This window comes from Perognathus longimembris, chromosome 2, assembly GCF_023159225.1.
Source record: "Perognathus longimembris pacificus isolate PPM17 chromosome 2, ASM2315922v1, whole genome shotgun sequence".
NCBI classification, from domain to species: Eukaryota; Metazoa; Chordata; class Mammalia; order Rodentia; family Heteromyidae; genus Perognathus; species Perognathus longimembris.
In genome coordinates, this window is record NC_063162.1 from 104529786 (window position 1) to 104542324 (window position 12539).

General features: G+C 38.5%; 1 protein-coding gene across 1 annotated transcript in view; it reads right to left on the reverse strand.

Annotated features, from left to right (window-relative positions):
* The window catches only part of LOC125345229 (dynein regulatory complex subunit 6-like), a 121186-nt gene that overhangs the window by 29797 nt on the left and 78850 nt on the right, over positions 1 to 12539 (reverse strand). The window contains 4 exon segments of the mRNA XM_048337447.1: positions 3004 to 3109; positions 6071 to 6233; positions 6325 to 6442; positions 7014 to 7118. Coding sequence (XP_048193404.1) covers positions 3004 to 3109; positions 6071 to 6233; positions 6325 to 6442; positions 7014 to 7118 — 492 coding nt within the window.

Genomic DNA, 12539 nt, shown 5'->3' on the forward strand with positions numbered 1-12539 from the left:
CCTACCCTACTTCAGCCTGATAAAACACTGACGTCAGCTTCCTCTTGAAACCCATTTTCTTAGCCTGTTACTTTTTGTGAAATGGGCCCTTCACTCACTCAAAGACAGAGTTTTAAAATCATTCTTATCCCTCCACCCTTGACCCTCATCCTCTACAAGTTATTATCACCAAATTCTTTCAGTTTTCTCTAGTTAAAATTCTTTTTTTTTAAATTTTTTTTTATAAAACCGATGTACATAGAGGTTACAGTTTCATATGTTAGGCATTGGATACATTTCTTGTACTGTTTGTTACCTTGTCCCTCATACCCCCCTCCCTCCCCCCTTTCCTTCCCCCCCCCCCAGGTGTTCAGTTCACTTACACCAAACATTTTTGCAAGTATTGCTTTTGTAGTTTCTCTTTTTTTACCCTGTGTCTCTCAAATTTGGTATTCCCATTGAATTTCCTACTTCCAATACCCATAAACACTGTTTCCAATATACTCAGATAAGATTACAGCGATAGTGTTAGGTACAACCACAGGAAGGTGATACAAGAACATCGTCAGTAATAGAAGCTACAAATAAACATAGGACGTTGAAAGTAGTTACAACTGTGATATAACAATTGTTTTCACAACATGGATTTCATTTCTCTTAGCATCATCTTATGTGTTCATAAGGGTATAGCTATTGGGCCTTGTGATGCTCTATTATGAATTGCCTAAACCTGTACTAATTATTCCCAATAAGGGAGACCATAGAGTCCATGTTTCTTTGGGTCTGGCTCACTTCACTTAGTATAATTTTTTCCAAGTCCTTCCATTTCCTTACAAATGGGGCAATGTCATTTTTTCTGAAAGAGGCATAAAATTCCATTGTGTATATGTACATTTTCCTGATCCATTCGTCTACTGAGGGGCATCTGGGTTGGTTCCAGATTCTCGCTATGACAAATTGTGCTGCGATGAACATTGTTGTGCTGGTGGCATTACTGTGATTTTGTTTGTGGTCTTTTGGATAGATACCCAAAAGTGGGGCTGCTGGGTCATAGGGGAGTTCTATATTTAGCCTTCTGAGGAATCTCCATACTGCTTGCCAGAGTGGCTGAATCAGTTTACATTCCCACCAACAATGAAGTAGGGTTCCCTTTTGGCCACATCCCCTCCAGCAATTGTTATTATTAGTTTTCTTGATATATGACATTCTTGCTGGGGTGAGATGGAATCTCAATGTTGTTTTGATTTGCATTTCCTTTATGGCCAGTGATTGAATAAGAACTTTTCATGTTAGTTCTACCCACTGATCTAGCTCAAGAGTACCACAACTCTGTCTTCATCTCCTGCAGTCTTTTCCCTTCCAATCTAGCCCCAGAGAATCCCAAACGATTGGTCTAAAATGGGAGACCAGCTATGATCAACCTATTGTGTGTTGTTATCTCTGGGTTCCAGTCGCAGTTCTTTTGCCTAACATGGAATTCCCTCAGGGCACCTACTTTTCATAACAAATTCTAGCAAGCCTCAGCTGCCTGGGCTCCTGGAACAAGCCCGTGTTTGCATTCTTTTATGTGGGACAGGCTGATTCACACTCTCTCCATCACTACATCTGTCATGCCATATTTAAATCGCCCATACCTGTTCTTCCAAATCAGCCTGCAGAGAACAGGTCTGATTCATTGTTGGTCACTGTCTAGTCCAGCATTTGTTCCTTCACTCAAGGAATGTTAAGTGTTCACCACTTGCCAGGGTTCTGGGAAACAGCAGTGAACAGAACAAAGTCTCAGGCCCTGTGGATTCATGTTCTAAGGAGGGGATGCCACTCCACTGGCCTACATAATAGACACTCACAACCTAGTACAGTCATGAAGGTGGTTGAAATGTGGGCAAATGAGTGTCTTCCTAAACCACTGTCTAAGCACACCATCTGGGACATTACTGACTCATTTTTCCTTTAAATAACAAATATGGTGGTAACCAAGGCAACTGAAAAAAGGGATTGAGCTGTGCTGATTGTAGGTGGCCTGGTCTTTAGCAAATTATACTTCTCTTCACTAGTAGAATACAGTTTTCCATATACATTGATAAACTACTGTATTTAAATAATCAAATAACTATTGGTGTAGAAAAGAAAGGAATAGTGCCTCAGCTAATTACAGTATTTTTTATATTAACTTTTGAAATTAACTTTTATTTATTTTGTTGGTACTGGAGCCTTAACTCAGGCTAGACAGTACAGTGGCTCATGCCTATAATTCCTGCTACTTAGGAGATGTCAATTTGGAGGACCATCCCAGGCAATAAGTTAGTAAGACCCCATCTCAATAAACAAACCTGGAATGGAAGACTGCAACAAAAATCCTAGCTATATGGACAGCGTAGGTAGGTAGGAGAATTGCAGCCAGAACCCAGCCTGGGCAAAAACACGAGAGTGTATCTAAAAATAACTTAAAGCAAAAAAGTCTGCCAGTTTGTCTCGAGTGGTAGAGTGTGTACCTAACAAGCATATGGCCCTAAGTTCAAACCCCTCTACCCCTCTGCCCCCATCCAAAATCTTAAGGATACCTAGCCTTTGTTAGCCTTCAACATTATCTCATAATTCCCTGTAGATTAACCTACCTCCAAATGAGAGTATTTCTTGAAGCCACCTCATGTCTAGACTCCGTGTCTTTGAGCAGGTCATTTCTCCTCAGACTCTCATTCCGCTTCCCTTCTCTTGAAAAATAAGACTTTACTTGCTCCTCTTTGCTTCTCCACATCCATGGTGCTTTGCAAACATTTGCCCACCACAATGCCAATGCCAAGGTGAGGTGCCATATTTGTTTTTCTGTTCATTCAGGCACGTAGTCGGAATAAATAACTGTGAGCTCAGTGAATGGTGCTATTCTTACTGAAAACTCACTCAGATGAACTGAGACTATAATGATCAGAAAACAAGAAAAATACCTCCCTCCGAAGGTATGACTGGTTCAATTTGATCACTGCAGAGTATGTGCAATATCCCTCCAGAATGCAGTCAGACTCATACTTCATCAGACCTATAGACCAGATGGTGTTTGGTTGCCCCAGTTGACAGCTGGGATGACTCATTTTCATTTGACTGTTTGAGGTTAGGTTCCACAGCTGCAGTGGCACTGTTATTGTCAATCACTTAGATCAGAGTTGAACTGACACACAGGAAGAAAACAATCAAGATTTACTTTCAATCATTTAGCAAAATACAACTAGCAATTCTTTCTGTTTGTTAAACCATGCGTGTCTATTTACAGCTCTCTCAAATATATGTACTTCAGAAGAAAATAAAAATAGAGAATAGAACTGGAGACCACAGTCTTAAGTTTTGGAAACAAAAAAAATTGTTTTGATTCACCAAATACTAAAAAAAAAAAACAAAACTAAGTTGTAATATTTAGTCCACACTCCATCCATTCAGCAGACATTCAACAGACACTTCAAGCTTGAGGTAAGTATAGTGGTGCAATTCAATTTTGAAGTTTTATTATGTGCTTTGATCCTCTACTTCTTATTTTGCTATGACCTTCCAGTGACAGCTGAGTGCTCACATGAGTCACGGAGAGTTCTTACAGAAAAACAGGAGAAAAAAAATCCCACGCCTTTAAGCTTTAAAATCCTAAGTCTTCACAGACTTAGGGCATAACATTTTTAACAACTATATTCTAGAATCTATGCCAAGAGAAAAGGAGACAAGCAAAGATGGGAACAGTGGAGGAAACAGTTTTTAAAAGGTGGGGGAAGGCAAGAGACAGACTCAAGAAATGAATAAGAAGGGAAAATACAGAAGCTGAGGGAAAACCCAGAGGGAAACAAAATATGAGGTGCTGAGAGATTTCCCCTAGAGGGGCCTGCTCAGATCTGTTCAGTTGGAAAGGCTTGAGGACCTAGAAATAAATGGGAACTCATTCCACTTTTGCCTGGTAGGATTGCAAAAAAAAAAAAAAAGCAGAATATTTCTGGGTTCATCATTTTATTGTTAAAATTCAATGAGGAAAACAGAAACAACTCAGTACTCAGCACTGAGGAAATTTAATTTTAACAGAATTGGCTATATAGAAGGAAGAGAAACTAAAAATCCAAGTGATCTAATGGCACAGTCTGGAGGTTAACAGTACTAAGAAGCCACTACCATCCCTAAGCAAGAAGGAAAATGGGAAGAGTTATTAAAACCAGAGGCTAAGATCACCAAGAAGAGCTAAAACTACAAGTCTGTTCAAAGAGAGTAGACTACAGAGGACATTTGGGGAATGGTGATGATGTAAAGAAATCGGGAAGAACACCCTGGCCCCTCCTTTCTGTGGACTCCAACCACTTACAACTGTGTCATAAGGCACCAACCTCAGCTTGAAATCTGGCTGACATGAGTCAGCCACTGTGCAGCAGAGTCAGGAAAAACTGAGGTCGGAGTCAGGGCCAACACAGATGTGGGAGCAGAATGTTTGCAAGGGTGATCTGAAACAATGGACCTAAGATTGCCTCACAGGGTCACCACACTCTAGCATGACTTGAGAGGTCCTAAGTGACACCGACAGGACAAGGGAGCCTAAAGATTTGAAAGGACCCTGGAGTTGGGATGAAGAAGACCCATCAGGGATCAACCTAGGTCAGGCACTAAAGATCATGGGCCCTCTGATATTTCAGTGAATTCCAGCCTTAGGCAGAAAACAGCACTGAGGAGAGCAGACATGAACCCCCACATGATGATCTGTTCTTTGTAAGTGCTCCATATTATGCTTGGATAGCTGTTCAGAGAAAGGGAGAAGAGATAATATGGTAACAGAATGGAAGCCGAATCTAAACGCACTCATGTAAAGAAAGAAAAGAATCTAAACCAATGAACAGACATCTGTCATCAAGATGGTTGGGGAAGGTTGGACACATAACATACAGAGGTCTATCATGTAAAGAAAAGAGAAACAGATTGTGTTTAACATTACATGTGGAGATTCACACAGAGGAGTTCCAATATTTGCCTGCAAGGTAGCATTCTCAGAGAAGGTCCCCAAAATAGGTGATATCTGGTATCATTCAGGGATGAATAAAGATTTAGCAATACAGACACAAAGGAGCCTTTCCTCTTGTCTTCCTATGTCCCTCCTACTGCACTGACTGCAGGGTGAGCCCGTACACTTCTCATTTAACTAAAACCTATTAGGGTGTTTCAGAAACATGGCCAACCACTTAGGTCTTAGCCTCCACTGGACTTAGCAAACGTGACAATGCTACCATGGTAGGATGGTAGAGGTTTGACTTCAAGAGTAGTGATAGTTATTTTTTCATAAATAAAAGACTTAACCAAGTAACTTGAGGGGATGCGGGATGTTGGGAGAGATAGAGAAGAATGATGGTAGGGGCAACAGTAATCAAGATGCATTGTACTCATAAACGGACATGTTGAATTAAAACCACTTTGTACTTGGTTAAGTCTTTTAATCCAGGTGTTTAAATTTTTTCTGATTCCAAAGCCTTATGTCTTCTCCAACCTTCTGTCAAGCCAAGCTTCTTCATGTTTTTTTTTTTATAATAGGGAATATGGGTGAGGTCATAGCTTAGTTTATTAATTTTGCTTTGTCTTAGATGCTTCCAAGTACTAGCCAACGTCACAGTAGAACAAGTGCTGCTCTGTTGTCACCTGGCCCTATAAGATTATAAAATGTCACCATAAGTAAGGGGCTGAGATATACACTGAAAAAGAGGTTTTATCAAGAATTTGATCCTTGAGCCCCTGACAATACCAATACCAAAACAGTAGCCTATAGTTAGATTGGTTCCTCATAAACAAGTGAGAAAGTCCTTGTGGGAAAGGAATCTGTTAACCAAACTAGCCATGGGAATGCTTGCTACAAAAGGTACACAGAAAGTTCACTTAATCTTACAAGAGGGATTTCTCATACCATGAGCTATCCCTTTAAGTTTCTGCACTCCTGTATTGTCAGTCTAATATGTTAGCTGCACCTCCATGTACCCCTAGGCTTCACTTACTTCTCGGTTAAACACAACCCCCTGATTTTCATGTTTGCCTCACTAACCCTGACGTGTCCTAGACAATTGTTATTTCATGAATACAACTGACTTCTTACCTTACACAATTTGCCAGATTTAACACAGTCAGTTGCTTCAGGGGTGACAGTGACTTGAGACCACCGTCTGTTATTCCCTGGCAGTCCACCATGTAAATATGAGTGATGTTGGGATGATTCCTATCTATATTTTTGAAGCATGCATCAGTAATCATTCTGTTTCCTGTTTAAAAGAAGACAATTACTCACTTTGTAATGTCCCTAATGTAAAAAGTAGAGAAATAAGACTGGGCCACATTTGTAGTATCACAAACCTTCACACCGGATCTTTTGGAGAGGGCAATTTGAAAGCTCTTTGAAGGTACAATCAGAAATATGTGGCGACCCAATGAAAACCACTGATGTGATACACAAGCACTTCTCAACCAAAACCTTTAGAAGAAAACAAGGAGGATGAAATTAAGCACAATATATAGAATAAACTTAGCACCGTAGTGAGGTCATGATTTTCAATATTCCCAGAAACTGACACACTATTAAATTTTCTTAATTTCAAAGGAAATGGGATTTTTTCAATATATTTCAATATGTTCACATTTGAGTAAGGCAGAGGAATAAGAATTAAAAGATGTTACAAGAGTATGGGAAAACATGAGAAAATGGAATGTAGAAAAGTCTGGACATTTGGCAGCTTGACAGAGAATGAAATGTAAGCGGCCTGGCTTGTACTTGGATGGAAGACTTTTATTTAAAGTTGTATTTAGGTTATAACATTACTGGAGCACAAATATCTTAATTGTGAGATAGTCTTTAAAGACTCAATGTTCAAGTGATTTTTGGCGTTGCGTGCATGTAGATAATATGTGTATTTTAAAATGGATTCCTTACTATTAATCAATTACAATGAAAAGGCAATTCATATTTTTATAATTCAAGCAATTAGAATATCTGCACATGTAAAGGGACTGAAGATAAAAGATAAATCTACTTTCCCACTACCTACTTTTACACAGCGGTCAGTCAGAGTTGGCATGTCATGGATGATCAGGTGCATAATTCCACTGCAGCTTTCTGCAATGTTCCTGAAGCCTTGTACTGAAATCTGAATCATACAGAGCAGGTAAAAATCACAAGAGAGCCTGATAGAATAACTTCTAATAAAACCTAAAGGTAGTAATAATCAAAGGTATGCTGTGATTTTGTTGCTGTCTTTTAAAACAGAAACCATAAGAGGGAAGAAATTTAGACTTGAATTTTTTCTTTAACATTTAATTTTTAAAAAGCGTTACCATTTCACATGTCAGTTTATAGGTAGAATTCATCTTGATCAGTATTGTCTTTTACAAGTAATGTTTTAATGAGGTGGGAACCACGTAATACAAAATCAACCACTTAAACCATTTAACCATTCATGATGGGTAAACACGACCTGTATTTAGTTTCAAACATTTTTATTAACTTAAAAAGAAAGTCCATATCCAGTAAGTAGCTGCCCCCATATCACCCCGCTCTTGGCTCCTGGCATCACCAACCTGTTTTCTGCCTCTGGGACTGATCTATGCAGAATCTTTTCTACCTGGCTTCTTTCATCCCAAATATTGGACTTTCTTTTCACAGCTTTATTGTTCTTTATAACATCCTTTCATGTAGATATACTACATTTTATTTATTCATTTGTCTGTTGATGGATATATGGAATTTGGGCTCAAATTCTTTTTCTTTTGTTACAAATATAGGTCTTTATTCTTAGGAAAATATAGTCAGAGCTAGCTTCCTTATGCTATACATAAAATCTTAACATCAGAGGCAGTACAGGTAGTACAGAGGTTTTAAACTGATCTCCAAACAAGCACAAACCCACTACTTTGAAGAAGAAAAAAAAAAAAAGTATTTGAGGATCTTGGTGAATGACAGTCCTTCACACATCTAATCCAATTCAAAAAGCCTGCAGACACTTTTTTCACTGAGATGAAACAAATGAAATAAATATAAATCCTATGGATAAATAAAGGCAAAATAATTTAAATAAACACAACTTTATAAAAATGAAAATACTAGTCAGGTACAAGGTTTTGTTTCTCTATGCCAGACTTTTAAATGTTTATCAGACTACTGTTAATATTAAAAACCTATCTTGGACCCAGGGTGTTAGTAATACTTGTAATGCCTTTCTTGCACGACAAACTTTAAGGAGTAGCATTCAAAGAAGTCATATGATTTGAGGAAAGATCCCTTATTCCCTTCAGTGTGTCTCCAGTGCTGAACACAGTTTCTGGTACAGCAAGGGTTTGCCATAAGAGCTGAATGAATGTTCTTGAGCAACACAACAGTATCAGAGCCAGGGCTAGAAGCCACCTCATTCTGTCATGACACCAACTCCAGGAATAGGAACTGTTGTTTTGACACCATTTAGTTCTTCCTCATTATCTCAGACCCTAGTCCCTCCCTCTAGCTCTAGTATTTCTAGTAATGATTTCCATACAACAACTTTTTTTTCTTTTTATGTTGAATACACATTCATAACAAGATTTGCTCAAAGAAGGGAAATGGGAGCAACAAAGCAGCACAGCTGAGTGATTGATTACACAGAATGCAGCCAAAACTTGGTGTGATCCATCAAGCAGATTATTCTGTTAAAAAGGGGGCTGGGAAGGAACCTCTGAAAAAGAGACTTTCAGCTGAAAACAGAGGACTTAGTTCCCCCACCAAGTTTATATTAGACTGTCCCAAAAGATGTTTGGCTCATATTTTATGACTCAAATATTCCTGCCAGGAAGTTTTAAGCCAAGCCACTATTAGTTATCCTTTCTCTTTGTTCAAATAATGGGAGCAGAAATCTCAAAGTAAAATTTTCCCTTTTCAAGAAAAAGCAAGGCATTTTACCACACTGAAATCCCAGGTTTCATCACATCTGATAGCTGTGCATTTCTGTGAAGGATTCATTCCCACAATACCTGCACTCTGATTTTTCTGCATAATTGTGGGGTGACTTTGATTTCCCTTTACACATTAGCCTTGCCACCCTGCCCTTTGCTGGGTGGTGAGTGGGGAAATTGGCCCCTCAGGCAGCTACTGCTACTAATTGGCGCAGAGGAGCTTCAAGGATTTCAAGAAAATTCTCTCCAACCACCAGTGAGTGAGTGGGTCTCAAACCATCAACATGACAAGAAGAAGCTGATTGTGAAGGAAATGAGTTGTTTATGAATCAAAGGAACAAAAGACCAAAGTGCTAAGTACCAAGGTCCATCTCAAATCCCTGTTTGCATTTCAAGGTAACAAAAAAAAGAGGGTTGGGGAAGTACTTACAACATCCAGGACAACATCTTACCTGCTACAACTGTGTCTCTCAGTCAATTGGTTCAGCTATACAGAAAAGACATGCATGCAGCACCAGACCCATTGTAAAGCTACAACTATCTACTTAAGTAGACATGGCCTCGGCTGTGTTACTGTTCCATTCCCAGTTGTTTCTTTCATCCTACAGCACTGTATCTAATGACTAATGGACAGTGTAATGACTTTAGTCAGATCCGTCAATGCTTCATGACCTCTCTGTGATGATCTCAAAGGAGCCTGACTTAGCAAGAATTAATTATTGAAGATGAAAGCAAAGCTTTCTCCCAAAGCATCATGGAACATTCTGTTTTACTACATTCAAGTATACCACAAGCATCTTCAATAACAATGCTTTCTAGAGTCTGCTAAGAGACTATGACAAGTTCTTAAATATTATGAGGCTTGATGGTTGTCTTCTTGAGGTCCTGCCAACCTCTCTCCAGATGATATTGTGGTTTCCAGGTTTGTATACTCGTCCTGGACACTTCTACCACTATAGTCTAAAGATCCTACCTGTTGCTGTGGCCCTCCATCTTTGCCTCAGGTAGAGAGAGATTTGTTCTTATAGCCTGAAGTTCCTATGTCCATAGCCTTTTTGTGTATTTTGTGTCTTTTGCCTTACTACTCATGCCTGATACAGAGTGTGGCATGGCAGAGGTCTGTTGCAGACCAACTGGTTGTTGAATCAATTATAGAATTTGTAGTTCCAAAGGGGATGGTGATCAATATTGTGACTAATATAGCCAGCTGTCAAGGATTGCTACACTGACATTAGACAGCCAAACATGAGAAAACAGTCTCATTTTCCAGTGTGAGTGAAGAAACGGAACACAAGAAGAGAAGCCTGCAGCTGCCAGGCAAGCAAGCCTGCTTGCCAATTCTGCACTCACTGCACAGGGACTCAGCTGTGATCTGCCAGACAAAAGCTGACCCATAGAGGCTACACTATCTTGTTCTCTTCCTCAGCCACTGCCCAAATTGTTCCTTGTAGCTTTATCTACTTAATAACCAAGAGAATCACAACCATAACATGTTCTTACAACACAATTGTCCACAGAGCTACTTGGGCTGTATGGCAGTTTTACAGCTGCAACTCAAACCTCATGTTTTACTCAGCTCCAAAGACCAAAATAGACTTACGAATAGTTCATGAAATTTTGTATGGAAGTAACTTCTCAAGATAAGTAATGGAGAAGAAACTTCAGTGTTGTTTTCAGAAATTTAAACTTCTTTTTTTCCCCCTAAAGTGGGAAAGATTATCTTAATCCCAAGATCATCATTTTATCATCTGACTCATCAAGATTTAAAAATTATTGCCAGATGTCTCATTTTAGCTACCTATTATAACAAAGTAAGCTATCTAATATAATAAAAATCCATATACATTTTGCCTACAAGGAGATTATACTAAGCTATGGGTCTTAACAATAGGTATTTGTTATACTTCTTATTTTTAAATTTTCAATTTGACCATCTTAGCTATATTCAAACTAGTAATCATATCACCATTTAAATATATATACATATATATCTATTTGCAAGGTATATAAAAAGGAGTTTACAAATTCTGCAGGGTTTTTTTTTTTTAGATACAAGTTAAAGAATGGCTCAAAAGGGCTATCTCAAGGTATTCCTTCGGCAGAAAAATTGAGACATAAGAACTAGAACATGCCAGAAGACATCACACCAGGATTTTTCTGGCTTGTGATTACATTTCTGCCGGAACTCCTCCTTATTAAAAGATATGGAACTAACCCAGATGTCCCTCAATACATGAATGGATCAAGAAAATGTGGTATATATACACAATGGAATTCTATGCATCCATCAGAAAAAATGACATTGCCCTATTCGTAAGGAAATGGAAAGACTTGGGGGAAAAATACATTAAGTTAAGTAAGCCAGACCCAAAGAAACATAGTTTCCATGGTTTCTCTCATTTTTAATAACTAGTATATATCTAGGCTAGTCCTAGCAGAGGACTAGCTCAATAGCTATGTAATATGATCATATAAGATGATGTCAAGTGAAATGAACTCCAAGATAAGGAAACAAGAGGTTTTTCATTGCTGTTATTGTTTTTAATGTACTATATGAAGTTATTTCTTTTTCCTTTCACTTTTCTTTCCTATGATTATTCCCTGTTGTCACTGTATTTGACTTTGGTACCCTGGATATTGTATATACCTGTATCTGAATTAGGGAAAGGAAGGGGAACATCACAATGGTGAGACAAAGGATAAAGGGCAAACCAAAGCAACAGCGATACTCATAAGACAATACATTAGAAATGAACTATACAACTTGGTGGGGGGGAGACTAGGAGGAGGGAAGGTGGGAAAAATGAGGGATGGGGTAACAAGTTTGACAAGAATTGTACTCAATACCCTGTGTATGTAACTGTAACACCTGTGTACATCACCTTGACAATAAAATTAAATAAAAAAGATAAGACCATGTGATATGTTTTTCAAATTCAATATTATTCACTACACATATTTCATTTTACAAACAATAGCCAAGTGGTTATAAATCTGGTCTTCATCATTACATAAATCATCATTTTAATTTTAGCTATACATTTTCTGTGTGATCTCAGGCAAGTTACTTTGTGTTAGTATCAGTTTCAGTGCTGGACGGATCCACCTTAGAGTATTTGTGAGAACAAGTTAAATTTGACATAAAAATATACATATGACTGTTAGTTTTGTGCCAGTGGCTCATGCCTATAATCCTAGATAATCAGAGGCTGAGATCTGAGGATCTTGGTTTGAAGCCAGCCTAAGAAGGAAAGTCTACGAGACCCTTGTCTCCTAATTACTACCAAAACCCAGGAGGAGTGGAGCTCTGGCTCAAGTTGGTAGAGCACTAGCCTTGAGGAAAATAAGTAAACTCAAGGATAGCACCCAGGCCCTGAGTTCAAGCTCCAGGACTGGCACACACAAACACAGACACCCCACCCCCAAAAAAGATTATTATAGCAGTTAAAATTTTCAAGAACTTCACAAGCGTCACAAGAACTTCACATCTAAATAATGAAATCATAGAAACTTAAATTGGATAGTCTAATAAGAACAAAGTCAGTGCATATACAAATTGATTACTTCATAATTGTGTTTCCACATTGCCTTTATTTATGCAATTGAGGAAATTTATGTCTACTGTCTCTATGGTGATGTATCATATCATACAG